Source organism: Nerophis ophidion, linkage group LG21 (genome assembly GCF_033978795.1).
Source record: "Nerophis ophidion isolate RoL-2023_Sa linkage group LG21, RoL_Noph_v1.0, whole genome shotgun sequence".
Classification (NCBI taxonomy): Eukaryota; Metazoa; Chordata; class Actinopteri; order Syngnathiformes; family Syngnathidae; genus Nerophis; species Nerophis ophidion.
The window spans coordinates 1,116,909-1,140,531 of record NC_084631.1 but is presented as its reverse complement, the minus strand read 5'-3'; the positions used below and the strand labels follow the sequence as shown (position 1 = coordinate 1,140,531).

General features: G+C 39.4%; 1 protein-coding gene across 1 annotated transcript; it reads left to right on the top strand.

Annotated features, from left to right (window-relative positions):
* Positions 1-623: 623 nt before the first annotated feature.
* Positions 624-22,527, top strand: LOC133539560 (proteasome subunit beta type-2-like). Its single transcript, XM_061881556.1, has 6 exons — positions 624-837; positions 4,657-4,779; positions 4,980-5,050; positions 19,613-19,775; positions 19,866-19,915; positions 22,316-22,527. The coding sequence occupies exons 1-6, from the start codon at positions 747-749 to the stop codon at positions 22,412-22,414; spliced, it is 597 nt and encodes a 198-aa protein (XP_061737540.1). The 5' UTR covers positions 624-746; the 3' UTR covers positions 22,415-22,527.
* Positions 22,528-23,623: the final 1,096 nt, after the last annotated feature.

Genomic DNA, 23,623 nt, shown 5'->3' with positions numbered 1-23,623 from the left:
TTGCCAGAATATTTTTGGGGAATTTTAATCATAATAAGTTTGAAGAAATATTTCACAAATATTATTCATTGAAAAAATAGAAGCTAAAATGACGAATTAAATTAAAATGTATTTATTATTCTTTACAATAAAAAAAATACTTGAACATTGATTTACATTGTCAGGAAAGAAGAGGAAGGAATTTAAAAGGTAAAAAGGTATATGTGTTTAAAAAAACTAAAATTATTTTTAAGGATGTATTTTTTCTCTAAAATTGTCTTTCTGAAAGTTATAAGAAGCAAAGTAAAAAAAAAAATATATATTTATTTAAAAAAGTGAAGACCAAGTCTTTCAAATATTTTCTTGGATTTTCAAATTCTATTTGAGTTTTGTCTCTCTTAGAATTAAAAATGTCGAGCAAGGGGAGACCAACTTGCTAATAAATAAATACAATTTAAAAAATAGAGGCAGCTCACTGGTAAGTGCTGCTATTTGAGCTATTTTTAGAACAGGCCAGCGGGCGACTCATCTGGTCCTTACGGGCGACCTGGTGCCCGCGGGCCCCGTGTTGGTGACCCCTGCTCCACAGTCTCGTTGACACACGTCAGGAAAAAGTCGCACACGAAATACATCACGCCGTTTCCGGTGACGTATTAATCAGGCGCCGACGACTTGCAACTTTTGCTGTGTAATCTGACCAAGCTGCGAAGAGTAACGCTGTTTGCATACTTTTTTTTAAGCCATCGAAGTTGCACTTGTTGGAGAGAATGGAATATTTAATCGGCATACAAGGACCGGATTTTGTCGTCGTGGCTGCGGACAATGTTGCGGCCAACAGCATCATTCAGATCAAACACGGCAAGTGACAATGTGTTAGCTTAGCATTTAGCATCAACTAAAGCCGCCGTCTTGGTCATTAACTAAAATTGCGAATTAAAAAAAAACTTAAATTAACTAATATCTGTATGGACTGTTATAAATTTGTAAGTAATAACGCGGGCTTCGGTTTCTTCTCTAAGTTGTCGAATGCCTTTAGCTAGTTAGCTAAGCTAAACACCGTTTATTAATGACAAGTGGGTTGAGTTTCTCTTTTTAAAAATAGTATTTTGTGTTATCTACATAGTAGTTGCCGTCAGCGCTAGACTAGTGTCGAAATAGTTAATCACCCAAGTATAAAAAGCCACCTCATCTGGCTCGAGAGGAGCCAGATGAGGTGGTTCGGGCATCTGGTCAGGATGCCACCCGAACGCCTCCCTAGGGATGTGTTTAGGGCACGTCCAGCTGGTAGGAGGCCACGGGGAAGACCCAGGACACGTTGGGAAGACTATGTCTCCCGGCTGGCCTGGGAACGCCTCGGGATCCCCCGGGAAGAGCTAGACGAAGTGGCTGGAGATAGGGAAGTCTGGGCTTCCCTGCTTAGGCTGCTGCCCCCGCGACCCGACCTCGGATAAGCGGAAGATAATGGATGGATGGATGGTATAAAAAAAAACTAATAGCGAAAGTGAAAATGCTGCGATGAGGTGGCGACTTGTCCAGGGTGTACTCGCCTTCTGCCCACTTGTAGCTGAGATAGGAACCAGTGACCCCAAAGTGAATAAGCGGTAGAAATGGATGGATGAATGGAAAGTGAAAATGGTTAGTTTGTTTCAAAGTGACGCACCATATTTCATTTGTATTTCTCTTTACAACATGTACGAAAAGGAGTAGGTAGAAGCCGAGTTTACTTAATCCTACCCCTTTCGTATTCAAAGCAATTTACTAATACATACATTTCTCATTTCCATGCCTTTTCTTTATTTTCATGACTATTTACATTGTAGATTGTCACGGAAGGCATTACAACTATGACACCTGTGAAGTGAAAATTCAGGTGACTACCTCTTCAAGCTCATCGAGAGAATGCCAAGAGTGTGCGAAAAAGTAATCCGAGCAAAAGGGGGCTTATTTGAAGAAACTAGAAAACGAAACATACCGTATTCCCTTGAATTGCCGCCTCGCGTGTAATATGCGCCTGCCTTGAACTACTGTCAGGTCAAACTTGTTTCCCATAATTATTAGCGCATGCTTACTATTACCGCCAGGTCAAATTCATGACGTCACGAGTGACCCTTCCCCTGTCGTTATTTTCAAAGTGACGGAGGCGGCAGGGTTGGCAAACTTTACCACTCAAAGAGCCATTTTGCCCCATTTCACAACAACAATGGGAACCGCAAAACTCTCTTTAAATCTATAATGAAATTACACTGCATAGAGAGTTTTTTTGCTTGTACTATTGCGTAAACCAGGGGTCTTGTTCATCAGCCACACCGGTTACACTGAAGGTTGTGATATAAACAAGTTTAACACTTACTAATATGTGCCACACTCTGTGAACCCACATCAAACAAGAATGACAAACACATTTCTGGAAAACGTCGGCTCTGTAACACATTATTAACACAACATAACAATTACCCCGAGTGCAATACATCCATGACTCTTACTGCTGATAATATACACCCCGCTAGCACCAACCCCCCCCCCAACACCCACCCACCCTCTGCGCATCGTTGAGGTGGGCGGGGTTTGGTGCTAGCGGGGTGTATAATATAAGCAGTAAGAGTCATGGATGCATTGCATTCTGGATAATTGTTATGTTGCGTTTATAATGTGTTACAGAGCCAATGTTCTCCAGAAATGTGTTTGTTATTCTTGTTTGGTGTGGGTTCACAATGTGGCACATATTAGTAAGAGTGTTAAACTTGTTTATATCACAACCTTCAGTGTAACTTACATCACCCAGTATGCATTCCAATCTCATCCGTGTGACGATAGAAGCAGCGAAATGCTTGCGTAAATTGAAGGTTATTCCAAACCTTCAGTGCTGAAAATAATAACCATAATAACTTTTTTATTATTAAATGTGCTCTCCGTTATTGTATCTTCACATCACACTCAATGTTTTACTGCATGCCATCGGTAAGCGCAGGGGTGAGAAGAGGTTTTAAAGTTATTAGCGCGTGCTTACTATTACCGCATGCCTTGAATAGGCGTAGGAGTGAGAAGAGGTTTTAAATTAATTAGCGCCCCGGGGGCTATTCAAATTCGGTATTCTCAGTTGTTTCATATTTTTTGTTAAAGGCATACTGAAATTAGATTTTCTTATTTAAAAGGGGATAGCAGGTCCATTCTATGTGTCATTCTTGATCATTTCGCGATATTGCCATATTTTTGATGTCGAGCTCCTCACATCGGAACATTGTTTACAATCATGGCCACAAGCAGCGAGAGCGATTCGGACCGAGAAAACGACGATTCCCCCATTAATTTGAGCGAGGATGAAAGATTTGTGGATGAGGAAAGTGAGAGTGAAGGACTACAAAAAAAAAAGACTATACAGTGGGAGCGATTCAGATGTTATTAGACAAATTTAATAGGATATTTCTGGAAAATCCCTTATCTGTTTATTGTGTTACTAGTGTTTTAGTGAGATTATATGGTCGTACCTGTACAACCTGAAGGTCGGCCCCGCACCTTTCTTCAGCACCAGTCGACGGGTGGTGGCGATGCCCATCTCTGCCCTTCGCAAGGGACCTTCTTCGCAACACGATGTTTCGAAATGATCGCTGCATAATACACTGTACTTTGTGTGTGTGGTCCAATCCAATCGTTTTTGCTTGACCACTCTATTCCATAGTAAAGCTTCACCGTCATCTTTCGGGAATGTAAACAATGAAACACCGGCTATGTTTGTGTTGCTAAAGGCGGCCGCAATACACCGCTTTCCACCTACAGCTTTCTTCTTTGACGTCTCCATTATTGATTGAAGAAATTGCAAAAGATTCAGCAACACAGATGTCCATAATGTTGTGGAATTTTGCAATGCAAAGAGACCACTTATAGCTGTGAACTGTGTCACGCGCACTTGTCATCATACCACAACGTTTTCGCATGATACTTCCGCGCAAATTTTAAAATTGCAATTCAGTAAACTAAACCAGCTGTATTGGCATATGTTGCAATGTTAATATTTCATCATTGATATATAAACTATCAGACTGCGTGGTGGGTAGTAGTGGCTTTCAATAGGCCTTTAAGTACATAACTCCACAGAAAATGCACGATCACCAATGGATTTTAAATAGGTTTTTGGGACGACAAGAAGAAACTGATCAGTTGACCTCAGAGACCTTGTGGGGGTGTACATTTTTAAAAAGTCTGACATTTATTGTAGCTATAATCCGTTAAGAGATTTAAAAACAAACAACAATATTTCAAAATTAATTCTAAAATGAACTGGGAGCCAGTGAGGGAATTCTAAAATGGGGGAAATATGTTCATGTTTTTTAGTGCCAGTTAAAGCTGTGTTAACTATTAATAAGACGATCAGTTGTATTAAGAAGTCATTGATGTAAATTGTGTTACAAGATGTGAACAGAAAGTGAACAAATGTTTAGTAATTACTATGAATTCTTAAAAGGGGTAGGATTAAATAAGTTTGACTTTCACTTACTTCCTTTTCAAACGTGTTGTAAAGAGAAATGATAAAATGTAGATTATATTATGTATCACTCCTATCTGTATACATGTTTGAAATCAACTTAAACTTTTACCCTTGTTAAGTCATTGCTTTTCTGCAGTTGCACTTTTTGATGGCTGAACGCTCACTTTATCATCTCACTTTTGAATGTTTTTCAGACTACGACAAGATGTTCAAACTGAGTGAGAAGATTCTGTTACTGTGTGTGGGAGAGTCGGGAGACACAGTCCAGTTTGCGGAGTACATTCAGAAGAACGTTCAGCTCTACAAAATGAGAAACGGTGAGGGAATTTACTTATTTGTTAGTCTACATTTATTGGGGATATTTTGATATCAACAAGCTTAACCACTTGACTGTTTCAACAACTCATGATGGGTAATATCATTCCTACAACAAATCATAGTTCATAACACATTGTCACACTATGAGGTTTCTAATTAAGAAAATTGCTTAATGTCTTTTTTATTCATTGTTTGGCAGGCTATGAACTCAGTCCAGCAGCAGCAGCAAACTTCACGAGAAAGAACCTTGCAGACTACCTTCGAAGCAGGGTAAACATACTCACACATCACAATGCTGAACTTCAATCATATATTGTTTGTCACATTACTGCCTGGTTTAAGTATTTGTGAGGAGTATTGTAGATTTCTTTTCTGAATATGAACTATCTGCAAGGTTTTCTTGTTTACCGGAAAGCCATATCTCAGTTTTTGTCTTAAAAGCAATGCAATGTATAGCCTCCATCATAGTAGATAGTCTATTTCTTTTTACCGAGTTACAGATTTCAAAGAAAATAAAGTAACATGTTTTGCAAAAGACAAATATCCACTGCAGAGGACGCTGGCTCTCAGTCGGGCATCAACATAAATATCCTACGAAGTTGGAAAAATTGTCAAAATTAAAAGTAAAAATGACCTGTAAGATATAACACACGCTTGTTACTAGACACTAACAAACATTTTTTATGTAAATCTTTACTTCGGTGTCATATAAATGTCTTTGTTCAAGATTACATGCATGTTTTAGGGACGACTTACAGTTAATAATAGCTACACTTATCACTACTGTCTAATTTTCTGAATATGCCAATTAGGGCTGGGCGATATGGCCTTTTTTAATATCTCCATATTTTTAGGCCATATCGCAATACACGAAATATATCTCAATATTTTGCCTTAGCCTTGAATAAACACTTGATGCATATAATCACAGCAGTATGATGATTCTATGTGTCTACATTCAAACATTCTTGTTCATACTGCATTAATATATGCTCATTTTAAACTTTCATGCAGCAAGGGAAACCACAATTAAGTCAATTTACCAAAACCGTATTTATTAAACAGTTATGAAGCAGTGGCACAAATATTCATGTCATTTCCAAAACAGAAAGTGCAAGATTGTCATTTCAAAACAAGCTATTGGTGCACTTTTGTGCAAAATGCCACTAAGATGACGTATCAAAACAACACTAAATTAAAGTGCACTACAGTAGTTTAAAACAAATAAAGTGCACTTTTGTGCATGATTTTGTGGGCGTGTGGCACCGAATAGAGATGCTGACATGCGGAGTAAAAACTCTTCATTTTCTAGCAGGTGACCATTCAAATGATGCTACATATTAGCAGTAATGCTACTTTTGATAGCAAGGCTTTAGCACCACACTTGACAAATTACGGTTGTTTGTTCGACATATTCCTGCTTTAAGCTAAACCACCGCCAGACGCTGTTTTTCTTTGGAATGAATTCTTCCTTCATTTGTGACCAGATTCGCTCCTTCTTTCTCTTGTATTACTGCTGGCATCACAGCTAATGTTACCCATGCCGCTACCTCTCTGCACCGCGAGGGCGTATACGTATATGACGTTTGACGTGACAGTATGTGACGTGTGTAAGAAGGTGCGCTAACACTCTGTAAGAAGGAGACACAAGAAGGTGTGGGAAGAACCTGTAGTGTAATGCCCGCAGCTAAAAGCAACTGCCTGAGAAGGTATACTCGAATATCTCGATATAGTCATTTTCTATATCGCACAGAAACAAACCCGCGATATATCATGTATATCGATATATCGCCCAGCCCTAATGCCAATCACAAAATCCAGGTGATACTTTATTTTTGGTCCCGCCGCTGACAGAAGCGGCTAGCCGCTAACTGCTGCTCCCTTAAGTTAATAATCCTCCCATTAGTTATTAGCTTAAATTACATTGTCACTGGAGGACAAAGCTTAAACACATTACACACTGAGAGTAAGCCAGGAACATGCATGCTAATAGGTAAGCTAACCGCAAAGCTTGAAACAAGAAGTAAGTGCATAATAAGCTTTCAGATGTGTCGACGTAACCGCGTTGCAGCAGTAAGTAAGCAGCTATTAACAGGAAATTAACAAGTAGATTTAATTAAGCGTCTACAGAGAGGGTAATATTACAGTAACTATTGTGTTATAGTGATGTGGAGCTGCCTGTCTTACACATATGGTAAGAGTGAATCGATCCATAAATCGGTGGTGTTGCTGCCAAGAGAAGGATCAGTATATGATCGATACTAGATTTATTAGATCAGTATTTTTATTCGCACAAAAATCATATTTTTGTAGTTTTTGTTAATGTTTACGGCCTAATTCCCTGGACACAGGAGGGCAAAGGAATCTTTTCAACTGAATTTCCCCCAGGGATCAATTAAGTACTTTCTATTCTATTCTCTTCTAAATGAGTAGTAGGTAGCAGCTTTTGTTTAGTTGTTGTGTAATATTAACTTTTTGTTCATACAATTTTACGTCATGAAAAAAAAAGAAGAACTTGTTGAAATAATGTGTTGATATTGTTAAACTCTCAATAGCACACACCATAAACACATTTTCAAAATTACATGACTTGATTGGTTTTAGCCAATCTCGGAATCGGCAGCATAAAAATCTGATAGGAACATCCTTGCCTACAGTTTATTGGCCTAACTATGGTACACTCGTGTTTAATCACCTCTCACCTGGCCTTACTATTGTCAGCGGGCCGTCTACTACATTCATGATAAAACGAACATTATGCCACCCTTAGTTGTGTGCATAAGTGTGTAAAACACCATAGACAGCTCATTTTGTTGAGATTTGACTGATCTACACCAGTCAAGGATACTGTTACAACTCCGTCAACACAATAGTTGGAAAACCTCTGGAATGTCTGATACTAACTTAAGAAAAAATTGTGTAAAAGACAACATTTTTATCGTATCATTGTCACATTTGAAATGGGGAGGAGGTTAGGACTCAAGATGTAGCCTTCCAGTGCATACTACTAAAAACATTTTTTGAAAGGCACATATATAAAAATGTAAGGCAAACATCCCCCAAACATCTTTCTTAAGTGTATTCAAACACCTATTCTAGTCAGTCAGTAGCGCTAATACAGGACTGTCTCAGAAAATTTGAATATTGTGATAAAGTCCTTTATTTTCTGTAATGCAACTAAAACGTCATACATTCTGGATTCATTACACATCAACTGAAATATTGCAAGCCTTTTATTATTTTATTATTGCTGATTATGGCATGCAGCTTAAGAAAACACAAAAATCCTATCTCAAAAAATTTGAATATTTCCTCAGACCAAGTAAAAAAAACTTCACACTTTCATTTGGAAGTCAAGGCGCTAGAGTCTGGAGGAAGGCCGGAGAGGAGCAAAATCCAAGTTGCTTGAAATCCAGTGTGAAGTTCCCACAGTCAGCAATGGTTTGGGGAGCCATGTCAGCTGCTGGTGTTGGTCTACTGTGTTTCATCAAGTCCAGAGTCAATGCAGCTGTGTACCAAGAGATATTAGAGCACTACATGCTTCCATCTGTTGAAAAGCTCTATGGAGATGATGATTTCATTTTCCATCATGATCTGGCACCTGCCCACAGTACCAAAACCGCCAGTAACTGGTGTACTGACCATGGCATTACTGTCCTCGATTGGCCTGCCAACTCACCTGACCTGAACCTCATGGAGATTTTTGTGAGGTATTGTGAAGAAGAAGCTGAAAGACACCAGACCCAATAAGGCAAATGAGCTAAAGGTCGCTAATGAAGCATCCCGGGCATCCATAACACCTCAGCAATGCCACAGGCTGATTTCCTCCATGCCACGCCGCATTGAGGCAGTAATCCGTGCAAAACGATTCCCAACCAAGTACTGAGTGCATTAATTGACATTTGCAAATGTTTGATTTTGTTTTGCTGTTATAAATCATTTTTTTTACTTTGTCTGAGGAAATATTCAAATTTTTTGAGATAGGATTTTTGAATTTTCTTAAGCTGCATGCCATAATCAGCAGTATTAGAATAATAAAAGGCTTGCAATATTTCAGTTGATGTGCAATGAATCCAGAATGTATGACATTTTCATGTTTTTAGTTGCATTACAGAAAATAAAGGACTTTTTCCACAATATTCTAATTTTCTGAGACAGTCCTGTAGAGTTTCTGTCGGTGTTGAATCTTGTTTGCTTAGAAAATAATCCAAATAAACCCCTCTAATAATTCAATTGCAGCTTTGGGTTTACCTTTTTTTTACGGTTTTTGTCAAAAACTAATCCTGGAATGCCAAGATGAGGTTCACACATGAACAGCCTGATACAAGCGATACATCTGGTCGATACGCTGAAAAGTAATCATAAACAAAAGATTTATAGATATTTTATTGAGTGTACAAAATAATATTTCCAATTAAAACTACTGAAAAACTAATTTAACCATTCAGTATATATTTTTTTGCATTTGTTTTATTTGTAATCCTCAACAACGCACACGACTAGTGCAATGGAGCATAAAATCAAAGGTAAGGTTGTTTATTCAAATCTAAGTAATGCTCATCTTGAATGTTGAGAAAATGTTTGATCTCGGTGATTAGATGGGTAGTTCAGTGGTCATTGACCACATCCATCATTACATCAAAACATTTGTACTCGGCAAGAAGATTAATTTTGACTGATTTAAAAGAAGCCTGTCCCCTTTTAAGAAACACCTCAGAAGATGTTCTTAGTTCTGAAAAACAGAGGCTTTTAGCTTAATATTTAGGCCAAGAAATTAGACTCTCATAGGATCATTTGCAGATGTCTCGCCATAACGATGCATCGTGACTCTTGCACTAATTTGTTAGGAGTATTGCAGCTGCTTCCTTTTACACAGGCAGAAGGGTGAAAATAATTACAAAAAACAATTAGTGTGGCAGGGAAGGGAATGTGGGACACATCGAGGCGGTGATAGGGGTGGAGAAGTGGGAGGAGGGAGGTGTGGAGAGACTGTGGGAATCCCTGGGGGGCAGAAGAATACCCAGTAGACCACACTGCACTGACTGAGTGTGAGAACAAGTAGGATTGAATGTACACATGACTTGACATTCACATGTACAGGCTGCCGTTACGATCACTGTAAACCAGTTTGGCCTAATAAGTTGTACTAGACAATGTTAAGTGGATTGAAAATACTGCATTAATAAAACATCCCAAGCAATTCATAGCACCATGTCCATTACAGCAAAGACCGGATCTGTCTTTTTATCATAACAATCCAAACTTTTACATCTTAGCCTGCTTTCCAAAAGAAGAATTGTCAACTGGTCCAACTATTTTGTGAGAGTCTCTATTTATAATTCTTAGCTTCTTATTTTAATTACTGGGCACAGGTGCATGTGCATTGTCGCCTCGGCTTTGTTTTTATTTGCATAATAGAGCTGCGAAGTGAGATCCAATCACAAGGTGAAGTGTGAACATGTAATTGTATCAGTCTTGTTGATAGCACTGTTAAGAGGGCTGCCACCATTTGATGAGCGGCATGAAAAATAACTTGAGAAAATTGCAAATTGCTAAAAACAACAACAATTGAACCTAACTCATGTGACCTTAGTGCTGCCTTATACTTTAAAGATGTCATATCATGATTTTTTTTCAACATTGAAAACTTTTATTTGTGGTCTACATAACATGTGATGGTGGTTCTTTGGTCAATACTTAGCATTGATTATGTTTTACAGATAGTCTTCAAGCCGGGATTTTCACCGTCTGTTCATGATGCGCCGTTTTGTGGGCGGTCTTAATTACTTACCTCCTGCTGGACAGCGTCTTCTCCCGTCATTCATGTTGTAGTTTTTAGTGCTTCCGTAGTGAGTCTACTGACCGATATAAGTTAGAACTATAAGCTACTTTTTATTGGAAATGGCAGCAGCGGAGGATGCATATGCCTGTACGAGCCAGTCTGCCCCGCAACAAGAGGATAGAGGAAAAAGAAGGAGCTTAATGACTACAATGTCAGACTTGTGCTAAGCACTCAAAGTAAATTTATACTAAATACAGTATGGATGATTCGCTGATGTCATCGATGCAAAAAATGACACAGGCTGAGAACATTTCAAACATACCCTTTATAAAGCAGTTTTTGGTACATTATGATGTCACAACATTACTATGCTTTGACTTGAAAAACTGGGCAACAGTGTTTTTTTAAGTCAAAAAATGAAAAGAAAGAGCAAAAACATAATGTAATGAGAAAAAAAATGACATTTTGATACTAAAAAAATATGCTTTGTCAACTGAAACACAAAGCTGTCACACAAGGGTTTCTCTATAAATATATATATTTTCGAATTTAAAAAATAAAATAAATATCCAATTGGCCCCCTTATGATTTAACTGTTCGGTATGCAGCCTTTGGTGGAAAAGTTTCGAACACCCCTGTTATATATAGTATTCTGGAATGTTAAAAAGAACAAAAATGTACCGGAAAACCTGTCACAAAATGGTATTTAGAGCATAACAGTAGATTTTGTGACCCATTTCACCCCTACATTGTACTATACCTGTGTGTACGCAAAAAACTTGCTAATAAATTAAACAGAGAAAATAAACCTGCTGGGTACCGACCTTTTAAAGAAGTGAATACTGAAAAGTAGACCAATTACACGATAAGTGTTGGTTACATCGCTCGTGTTTCTCAGAACGAAAACAAACATGCACGAGTCAGTGCGAGCAATGGGGGGGAAAAAAAAAAGCTGCGGCCACTTCCAACAACATGGCAAGTGAAAACATAGAAAGACTGGGAACATTTCAACTCAAACAAGTAGAAGATACTTTAAATAACTGGCTTAATTTGCAAAGCGACTTTGCTTTTCATGGCGGTACGTCTATGATGCGGGAGAATTAAAGCGGAGTTGTCGGACATTTGGAGGATGTGGTCTCCGATTCGCCTCTGTAAGATAGTAGGTTTGTTCCCGAGTTGACTAACAAAGAGACGTAGTTGTGTGGGGAAAAAAGCTTCAACTGTAACTTAAGCCAAAGTCTGCCTGCTAAACTTGGTCTATAAACTTTCTAAACATCTTATTGTCACATGATTGCTCTTTTCTTTTCGAAGAAGCCAGATAACTTTAGTGGTGTTTTTATATATTTTTTACTTTATTTTGACTTTCCTTTTTTTTACATTAAAAAATTATAGTCCTTTTATTTTTTTATGGACAAAAGTTTTAACAATTTGTTTTTGTAGTAATCCAATGAACAACACGGTTCATAAATATTTTCCATGAAGTAGTCATTTTTTTATGTGATGTCCCATATCTCAAACTAGATTTAAAAGCCCATGGCTAAATAAGAGCCACTGAATAGCTATACGCTTTATAAACTGATTAGTCAAGTAATATTTGGGATAGTCAATGATTAGTCAAAGTAGTTGTTAGGTGCAGCCCTAGAACCATCCAATTTAGATATTTTGGGACATTTTATAATGGAAATACAATAAAATGTTTATCATAATTGTGGAAATGCTAAAAGCTCACAAAACAAGCCTCAAATATTTTGCACATACCTACTGGACACAGATCGTTTTTATTCAGTCAGGGTTGCAAATGTTGTAGGAGAAATACATTTTTATGCATGTTTTTTCATACGCTGCAAGGAAATCTTGGTTTTTGTGCCTCTTGGTTACAGCGTTGGCTTTGTTAAATTGGGATTTATCTATGTTTCGTTCTCAAGTGTGCGGAAAACCTGCACTTTTTTTTCTCCGATCCGCATCCCACTCCTTCCTCCAGCTATGTTTGCGCTCACACTCATCAGACCCCAAGAGTTGCAAATTATATTGTATAAACAGCTTTGTTCCCTGTTCTCCTGCAGTCCATTTCTCTATGTGGTCTTTCTATTTTAGAACACAATTTCATGATCAGTTTTCTTTTTGGTCTAATTTTGGCTCATCAATCTGTTGATGACATATCCAGACTAATCCAGTTTGGAAGTTGCGAACATAAACAAAACCTGAAATGAACTGTAATATTTTAGGACTTCTTTATACATGTGCATCATCTAATGTACTAATCTATCCTTGAGTTTAAGAACATTCCCAGAACAAAACATCGTAAACTACCTATTTATGTAAAATGCCTGTAGTCCTAAGCTTTTGTTCAGTTGTCTGGGTAACTGTGCCAGATATGTTGCAATTGGTTTTAATTAATTTGATTAAATATCCAGGCCAAGCCAAAAAGAAGGATTCATCAAGATAATGATTTGTTTTTTATCCCAATTGTTTCTCCTCAATCCTTGTCATCTTTTAAGTGCCGCTCCCCCTCCTAAAAATGATCCCTCACTGCCAGCGTGCCCAAACCCTTAGGTGAAAAACTACTGGCTGATAAATTAATCAGAGCTATATTGTTAATTCCTACGTTCCTTTTCCCGCAGGATGAATTACAGATGAGTTCTGTAGTCTGAAAGATGTCATACTCCAGTGGCTGCCGACCTTCGGGAGGTGTAGTTAACTCTAGTCAGCAGAGCACGTCTGAGCCGAGGAAGCCGGAGACTGTTCATATTGAAGTGTGCTTACTAACCCGCCGCCCAGGAAAACAACTGGGCTGTGTTATTAACCTCCAGAGTACTGCATTGACTCAAGCTTTAGAGCGCAAGGAGGGAGACAAATAAAATTGGCAGAACACATGATCACCTGAGGCCTTGACGATGCTGCATCAGTAATGAGGATTCGGTGCAGAAAGAAACAAAAAGTTCGAAGCTGACGGGCCGTATAATCCGCTGCCTTCCGGAGCTTTGTTTTCATGCCGAATAGATTGTAGTATTTGCAAGGACTGCTGGAAAACGATGTCGTTGAGCAAACCACTGTATCCTGTTGGTGGTGGTCATCTTCTCCAACCCCTACACAAGGTTGTGTGGTTATCATATCTTCAAGAAATGCACGTAAAAATGAAACAACCAACTTTTTAACTTTTTTCAGTGGAAAGATCAGTTGAAAAGCTACACAGTGTGACAGTATCGTACGTTTCACATTGCCATGATGACAGCTGGTCCGGCCCTCACTTACTTGGGACCATTGCAAAATGATGTGCGTCCCAAGGTCACCAGCCTTGGTGTCACCATATAAAGCGATTTTAAACTTGACAAACAAGTCAATGGCGTTTTAAAATCGTGTTTTTATCATCTTCGTCTTTTAGCAAAGATAAAACCGTTTTTATCTTTTAACCTTTTTGAACAAGTCGTGCATGCTTTTATTTCAAGTGGCCTGGACTACTGCAATGCATTTTATGCTGGCATTAGCCAAAAAGCTCTCTCCCGGTTGCAGTTAGTCCAGAATACGGCAGCACGACTTTGAACAGGGGCCAGGAAACGCCAGCATATAACCCCAATCCTTGAGAGTTTGCACTGGCTCCCTGTTCATTTTAGAATTTATTTTAAAACCTTGCTCTTTGTTTTCAAAGCTTTACATGGACTGGCACCTCTTTATATCTCAGACCTCATCCAAACTTACAATTCTGCGCGCCCTCTGAGGTCCGAGAGCCATCTCCAGCTCGTGGTGTCCAAGACCAGACTTAAAACTAGGGGAGACAGGCCCTTCTCTGTGGTCGGCTCTAAGATCTGGAACACTCTGCCCCTCCATGTTCAAACTGCTCCCACATTGGAGTGTTTTAAGTCTCGTCTTAAGACTCATTTTTATTTTCTGGCTTTTAAAACTACGTGAGTTGTGTGGTCCTCTGTTGTCCTCTGTGTTTTAAAATGTTGATTTCTATTTTCTGTTTTAATTGGTTTTACCCTTTAAAACGGTATAGCTCGGTTGGTAGAGTGGCTATGCCAGCAACTTTAAGGTTGCAGGTTCGATCCCCGCTTCCGCCATCCTAGTTACTGCAGTTGTGTCCTTGGGCAAGTCACTTTACCCACCTGCTCCTAGTGCCCCCCACACTGGTTTAAATGTAAGTTAGATAAGGGGGTGTTCACTATGTAAAGCGCTTTGATTCACTAGAGAAGAAGCGCTGTATAAATATAATTCATTTATTTTTTTTATTTTTCGTTTTCCGTCATTGGTGGAGCTCAGGATAGTATTTGAATATTGTTTTTAATATTGTTGTGCAGCACTTTGGAAACATTTTGTTGGTTAAATGTGCTTTGTAAATAAAGTGGATTGATTACCTATCAAGGAGAAAATTAGCAAGTGTGGCGTCAGATGAAAAATCTTCTCCGCCTTCAATCGTCTCCATCTTTCAAAGGCATCACCGATACAAATCCTTGTTTTGTTCCTGGTTTTGTCATGAATAAGTTGAGAATCGTAACGACGCCTTTTAAAAATTACTGAGGTCTGATATGTTTCGTAACTTTACCAGTGGTAGTAGCTAGACAAAGATAACTGCTGACCTGGATGTGACACGCTCACAAACTTTCTAATTGGTCAAACAATAGAGGACGGGACATCGAAATGAAAACAATATCACGATTTCGAGGCTGTAAATCTAATTTTGAAATGAGCATATCCTACTAATGTTATCAGTTATACAGGTATTTGAAAATAACATTATTTAATAATGCCTTTTTAACATATCAGGGCCATTTAATGATAACTTGGTGTGAAATTATTACATATGGCTCCTTTAGGTTAAAATACATTACAAAAACATACATCCATTGTCATGTCTTTTATAATGGTTGTGAACGATAGGCAACATTCCAAAAAAGTGCAGTTCCCCTTTAAGAGTTTCCAATTTAAGCTTTTTGAGATAGTAATTGTCTCCCGGTTTATTGTTATGCTTTAAATTGCAAGCAAAAATTTGAGTTTATAGCATCTCCACTATTAGTTGGCGTAGCAAATGCCACCAGAGGGAACCCCTTAAGATCCGACCAAAACTGGTTTTACTCGGTAGCATTACCTCCATAGCTAGAGATGGATTGTTTTCCAGTCATGGGAAGGAAGAACGTGGATGTGAAGCACAGGGCTAATAAAAAGTGAATAATATTAATTGAATGAAATAAATAAATCCTCAAAAAACATGACCGATTGCGTTGCCAACTTGGCAAAGCGATTTTGTACCAAACTGTAGCAAATCGACTCTTAACGCCAGCTAAAGTGTACCTGATCAAGATTCTTGCAAAGTACAAAAGCCAAACAGGATGCTCTCTCTTTTTTTCTGTTTTGTAGAACTTTCAGCCTTTTGTTTGTCATTGTGTGTCGTAAAAGTGTGCGTATGCACGTGTGTCGGGAGTAAATGATAAAGATGATGCATATTGTTTGTTAATGTGAATCTAGGTGTGAGTTCAGGTGGCGGGGTTAACAAGGTGCCTATACGAGGTGACATGGGAAGGTTATTTTGATGCCAGGTCCGTATTATTGTTACCTTGTAAACAGTGAGGCAGGTGGGTGGGGGTGATGCCACTGGGGCGTTGGCAGGCTCACAGAGGAGTAAAAGTACATGCACAAACACACACTCACACATGATATTCGCTTGTGCCTGCTGTGCACCAACTCTCTGCTTTCTAGTGAGGCCATCGTTAACACTCACACTAAAGCCCTCTCCACAGGGGATATAGCAATCATCTCCCTCGTGGCAAATATAACGCCAACACAAGTCAGAGAAATAAGCAGGTCAAATGTGAGGTAAATTGAAATTGCAGGGCAGGTGTGGAGATCACAACCAGCCTGCTGCCGTATGAATCATTCTTGCCTTGCTGCAATGTAATAATGGACTTCTTTTCCTATTGGGTTCTAATCAAAAACTCTGCAAAGTCTTTGTCTGTCAAGCATTTAGGCTCGGGGTTGTTTTGAAGGCCTCCAAATTGTGTTTCTTTTAATTGAGAAGGAGATAAATTAGTGTACTGGAGGGAGAGAAGAGGCTGCGAGCGTGGAAGATGTAATTTCTAAAGATGGGGTGGGGGGGTGAGCTGCAAGAGAAACGACTTTAGAAGTTTTTAATGAGCCCTGGCGTTACTCGGGGGCACGGGGTGAAGGCGGCGAGAGAGAGAGGGAGAAAAGAAATGAAGATGGAGGGAGGGCGCGATGAAGGAAAGTCAACAGGGGTGCTGACTTCCAGCAGATGTCACACTGCAAGTGACTAACCCCCCTATCATACACACCTTTGCCCTGTGACCCTCTTTCACCGTCGTTACACTACATTTATCTACTAATGGCGGATTACAACATTTGATTTAGGAGCCTGTCTCAAAGAGAGATTTAAAAACAGTTTCTATATTGCTGTTAAACTGGTGAGTGAGATAACATAACTTTATTTTTTTGCTGCGTTATTCTTTTGCTTTGTGTATTAGTGAGGCGTAGCTTACATTGTTGGACCAGTAAGAGGAGAAGTTATATGACTAAAGCAGGGGTAGGGAACCTATGGCTCGGGAGCCAGATGTGGCTCTTTTGATGACTGCATCTGACTCTCGGATAAATCTGAGCTGGCATTGCTTAACACGATAAATAATGAATAATTCCACTTGTAATCACAGTGTTAAAAATAATGTTCAAAATATAAAACATTGTCATGCATTTTTAATCCATCCATCCGTTTTCTACCGCACCTGTTCAAAAAGTTGCGTTAATGGTAAGAAGTTATTTAGTTATTATTGGTTAGTGTGGGGCTTGCCCTCCTGGGGGTTCTTCAGACCACCAAGCACCGACATGAGAGCCTGTTTCAAGGTTGCAATAGTGTTTTATTTTTCAATAAGTCTCTCAGTTGCTTTCGAGCAATTGTCTTTTTCTCTTTCGTTTTCGCTCGCGCTCTGGCTCCAGTCCCAACCCCGTCCCTCCTCCTGGCCGCTGCTTATAACAGAGCGACAGGTGATTAGATAACAAGGCCCAGGTGGGCCATTTACGCACCTGTTGCTTTTTCAGAGGCCGGTCCTGGCACACCCCAGTTCACTGCAGGCCGGCAGGCCACGCCCCCTCCACAGTTAGCTTCAGAAAAACAATGTTATTACAAAGAATAAGATACCTATTATACTCTAGAAATGTTGGTCTTACTTAAAAATGCACGCATTTATTTGTGTTCAGTGTTAAAAAAATATTATATGGCTCTTACGGAAATACATTTTAAAATATTTGGCCTTGTGGCTCTCTCAGCCAAAAAGGTTCCCGACCCCTGGACTAATAGCTCCTTCAAACGTGACCTATTTGCTGTAAACGGCACCTTTTAAGTTTTTAAGTTATTCCACAAACATGGAGATACAAAACATAGTCAACAAAGCATTTGGGGTGTCATTTAAAAAAAAAAAGGGGGGGGTGGTCTCTGTATGTTGACGTTTGTTAAGTTCCTCATTACTGAGCAGTGTGAAAAGGCATCAGCAACTACTGTCTAGTTCAGGGGTGCCCATTACGTCGATCGCGAGCTACCAGTCGATTGTAGAGGGTGTGTCAGTCGATCGCCAGCCAGGCATTAAAAAATACACCTAAAAATTAGTGGTCATCAATCTTCACTAAGACGTCACTTTCGTCATTTGATTGACATTCACAACACCCAAACATCTTCTGACATAAAACTGGTTGATCGAGGAGAAGGCGAGAAACACTTTTTATTTCAACAGACTCTCGCATCTTACCTGCCGTCACAACGCTAAAGACCGACTGCACAGTTCCTGTCTTCACAATAAAGGCGCTGCTTCATCCTGCCTGCGCTAACAAAATAAGAGTCTCAAAAAACTGGCGTGCACGGAGTTTGCCGCCATTGTATTTCTTGTAAAGTTTATACAAACGAGTATGGAAGCTAGACAAATAAGATGCCAAAAACCAACCACTCTCATGTGGTATTGGACAGAAAGGAACCCTTTATTTCTCATCCATTTGAAAATGTGGACGTTATCAGCACTACTGTCTGATTCCAATCAATGCAAGTCATCAGAATCAGGTCATACTCCAACTTATATTGTTGTCTTCATGAAAGAAAGGAATCTTTACGTCTTAAACATGCTTGTATTATTATTAAACACCTTTCCCTTGTTAACAAAAACATCTATATAAGAATGATACATCCCCTCGACTTGGTCAAGTGAAAAGTAGCTTGCCTGCAGAAAAAGTTTGGGCACCCATGGTCTAGTTCCACAGAATTAACAGTGACTTCCTGTTTAGTGCAAAGTAAACTTCAAAATAAAAGCATGGCGGTATTAACCCGGAGTCTACTTCCGGAACATACATGTTTAGGCCTATTTTTTGTATTGTAAATAACAAAATCGCCCTGATTGTAAATTATATTTATTAAAATGTCCAAAAATTTTAAATAATATATTTCATATAAAAAAAAACAACAGTTTATATACAGTACAGGCCAAAAGATTGGACACACCTTCTCATTCAATGCCTTTTCTTTATTTTCATGATATTGTAGATTGTCACTGAAGGCATCAAAACTATGAATGAACACATGTGGAGTTTAAATACTTACCAAAAATAGGTGAAATAACTGAATGCATGTTTTATGTTCTAAGTTTCTTCAAAATAGTCACCTTTTGCTCTGATTACTGCTTTGCACACTCTTGGCATTCTCTCACACATGCGGTCCTCTCCAAGGTTTCTCATAGTCATCATTGTCACCGACGTCCCACTGGGTGTGAGATTTCCTTGCCCTTATGTGGGCTCTACCGAGGATGTCGCTGTGGTTTGTGTTGTGGTTTGTGCAGCCCTTTGAGACACCAGTGATTTAGGGCTTTGATTGATTGATTGATTGAACCTCCTGAGGAGGAGCATTATCTGCAGTGGACAAGGGTTTTGCATAAAAAGGCTATTTTTGTCTGAAACAAACCTCGACCGCAGTTCATCTCCCTCTTTTGCTGCATGATGGTTTCTTCCATGGTTTTTATCAGTCGCTATAGCCGCCATCACCCTCACACCCACATCCCATCTCCCTGCAGACGCCATATCACGTCAATCTGTTGCTGGCCGGCTACGACGACGCAGACGGTCCGGGTCTGTACTACATGGACTACCTGTCCTCGCTGGCCAAGGCCCCCTTTGCCGCCCACGGCTACGGGGCCTTCCTCACGCTCACCATCCTCGACCGCCACTACAGACCAGGTCTGCCTTCCACATAACTCACCCACGCTCACTGCAAAACATTTGTGGTCGTCTCCATGAGGCATCATCTTGTCCTTGTTTCTTTTCCAGATCTGACCAGGGATGAAGCAGTGGAGATCCTGAAGAAGTGCATTAACGAAGTTAGTCACAGTTTGTGTTCCTCTGCTTAAGAGTCTGAATAACTTCATGAAAGCTAGTGTTTTCTGCGTTGGACATTTTTTGCACATAACAAAATGAGGAACTCTGACCAAAAAAATGTCCCCTGCAGACATCGGTTGTCAAAAGGATATACATATATAGTGAGGCCACCATTTTCTTTTTTAATTATGAAAGAAAATGCCTGCTTCAAGACAACAGTAAGTTCAACCACTGTCAAGTTACACGGCATTAAAACGTGCACACAGTCACTTCCTGTCCTGTGCAACATAAGATTCAAAACAAAAGCATGGTAATACAAAGGAACCTCAATTTATGAACATAACTGGGTCTTGAACAGGGTTCGTAAATTGAAAAGTTTGTATATTGAAGCAAATAAGAAACAACATAAACATGAATAATAAGTTCCAGTCTCACCAAAAGTCCATATTTTGTACACTTTGAACCCCAAAAGGGACAAGCGGTTGAAAATGGATGGATGGATGAACACAATACAAAGCGCTATACAGTACTGTATATCAAAGAAACATAAGGGGGTGATGGATGAACTTTCTATTTAATAACAAAGCCAAACCAACAACTCACTAACTGTCCTTACATGCAGCCGCCCTGGCAACACACACACACACTGTGCTACACTCATAGTTAAATATCACAAACCTCCTTAAGTTTAACAGCCAGGTCGCTACAACGAGGAGGAATAAAATATAAATCAATTTAACCTTTTCAGTTAATCTTCTTGGTGCCAAGCAGAAGGAAAATGGGGTAGTCGGTGTTGACAACGCTGTGGATACATTCTGAATGTTTCAAACGACACACTGCCTGTCCATGGCTTTTTTTACTCTTATAGAGCTGGCAAAATTTAAAACATATTGTAAAAAGGCTAAAAAACCCCTCTTAAAAGCACACAAAGTAGCAATTAGCACAGTAGCTAACGACTGAGTGCTAGAGAGCCATCAGCCTGCCCACAACGGATGTGCTGGGTGGATGAAACGTTTGTACACTGAGACCAGGTTCGTACTACAAAGCGTATTTTTATTTGGTCTGTGGTTCATAAATAGAAAAGTTTTATATGAGGGGTTCGTAAATCGATGTTGCGCTGTACTGTTTCATTTAATCCTTGTTCAATTATTTCTGACACAAATGTTATATATTATTGTATAGTTATATACATATTATTTGTCAACAGATTCAACTTTAGTAACTAACACAATTTTACTTAATTGATTCAACATTTGTTATTAAGATTGTTAGCTGCCATTGATGATACAAAAATGCTACAATTAATTCATTTTTCAAAGTGAGACTCACTGACTTTGGCTCATTTTCTGTGAAGAACATATATCAGAATACATATTTAATGATTACATAGCATACACCTCACCTGCACATTTCTATTTCATATAAGATGTCCGGGTCCACTGGACCCGGGGCTAATGGGAATGCAGAAATTGATGTTTTCTGTGTACCTCACACACACACACACAGCAGGTCTAGACAGGAACGAGGACAGAGTGTAGGTACACAAAACATCAGAAGGTCCAATGTGCGAGAAAATGAGAGCAGACAGTGTTGACAAACAATGTTGCAACCTTGTGTGGGAGCCGCAGGTGCAGAAGCACAAAAGAAGAATACCTGTGGGATGCATAAACTGGCAGATAAATTTTCCGTGCAAAATTCATATTGTTACTCAGCCAGCGTTTGTGGGTCTGATGAACCTGTTGCATTTTGTGGCTTTTAATGCCTCACCATCAACACTTTTATGTTAAAATAGTGAACAGATGTTTATTGGGATAAAGTAAACATCTCTTCAGTATTTTAACTGGCTGAGTAACAACAATACGAACATTACACAAGGGTTAAATAGGAGTATAGAAATATCACATGAAAACAGAAGAATCAAAATAAGAATGCAAAAAAGGTTAACAAAAACTGTATATGCCATTTTCTTTATGTCTGTGGCGAAATGGACAAGTAAATGTGGTAAGCCAACGAGTTTTGATTTTTGTGTTGTCGACAATCGCTTATGTTGACGCCTTTCAGCCAGTCTGAGAGCTGCTGACCTTAACTGGTTCTATGCTATTAACTGGAAATAACACTTTATAGTCTAAACAAATCCATCCATTTTCTACCGCTTATTCCCTTTAGGGTCGATGGTGTTTCCAGGCCTTTGTTAATATAGGAAACAAATATAGTACATCCCAAGTCTTAAGGGGTTATAATTTATGAAATAAGCAAACATATTCATAGCAACAACTAACATCCTCCTTCGTGCCGTCGTGCAAGATGGAGGTCAACATAGCCACTAATTGCTGCTGTTGGTGGGGTTATTCTACTTGTACTGTTTGTCCCTCATGTCTCAAGTTGTGATTTTTCTCCTCCAGCTGAACACGCGCTTCATCCTGAACCTTCCCTCCTTCAGCGTCCGTTTGATTGACAAGGAGGGCATCCATGACCTGGAGAAGCTCACTCCCAACAAGTGACCGTTCCCCCGCTTAGCTACCGGCACTAACAATCCTTTTTTTTTTTTTTTTCTACCGCTGACCTCCTTGTTCTTTCTGTTCCAATAAAAAGTGACGCGCAGTTGAGATATATACGCTCTTTGTCCCTGTGGTGCTTTTCTGCTCGCTCTCTCGTTTACTCATCTGCAACATGGAAGGAGAACATGCTCCTGGCTGTGTACTTTTGCACTTGGAGTCCGTCACTGTGTGTGTGTGCGCCATGGACAGTTGTTCATGCTTCTGCACAAGTAGGCTTGTTTTTTTTAAACAAACGGCACCAGAAAAAATGGCATTATTTACTTTATTTTAACAAAAAATCTTAGGGTACATTAAACATGTTTCTTATTGCAATCGAAGAACAATTTTGTCCGTAAATAAAATAGTGAACATACTAGACAACTTGTCTTTTATCATAGTAGTATCGACCATATACGCTCTTGTACTTGGTATCATTACAGTGGATGTCAGGTGTAGATCCACCCATGGCGTATGTTTACATTGTGACGCCGGTGAGCTACTGTATCGTCCTACGGTGTGTAGTGAAGCATGTTTAGCTATTCCTCATCCTGCAGGGATGATACTTGTAAGAAACGTACTTTATTTGTCGACATGGAGGCGAGGATTAGTGATTAAGAAGAGATGTCTTAAAACCTCTCTTCCTGAGGGCGTTTCAGTGTTATAGCATCACCATTATCATTAGTTTTTAAGCCAAAAAGCGTCCGTTCTCCCTTTTCTGTTTACACACTGTCTGCTTTTGAGTACTCTGTGAGTGTGCGCTGCCGAACATGCTCCTCTGCTTGTAAAGCCAGTAATGTCACGATGTGACGACGACGAGCCGTCCTTCCTGTAAAACAAAAAATATATAGAGTATAGTACCATTTTCGATTCTTTCGTACCGCGAGACTATACTAGTACCGGTATACCGTAGAAACCTGTGCACAAGGAAAAGAAACAAAACAAAAGTGTGTGTAAATCTTCATAGCAAAGACAAGAGAACTGTTTCATAGCTTAGGTTGTGTGGTTCTGCAGAGGTGAGGGAACGCAGTTCTGAGGGGAGCCGGTAGAGGTGTGTTGGAGGTCCGAGAAGGTGGTATTGACCAGAACTCTGTTAAAAAGTTCATTCTCCACAGGATCAGCTGGTCATCCAGATCAAAGAGAGCTGGGAGTTTGTAAGCCAGGATGTTGAATGCA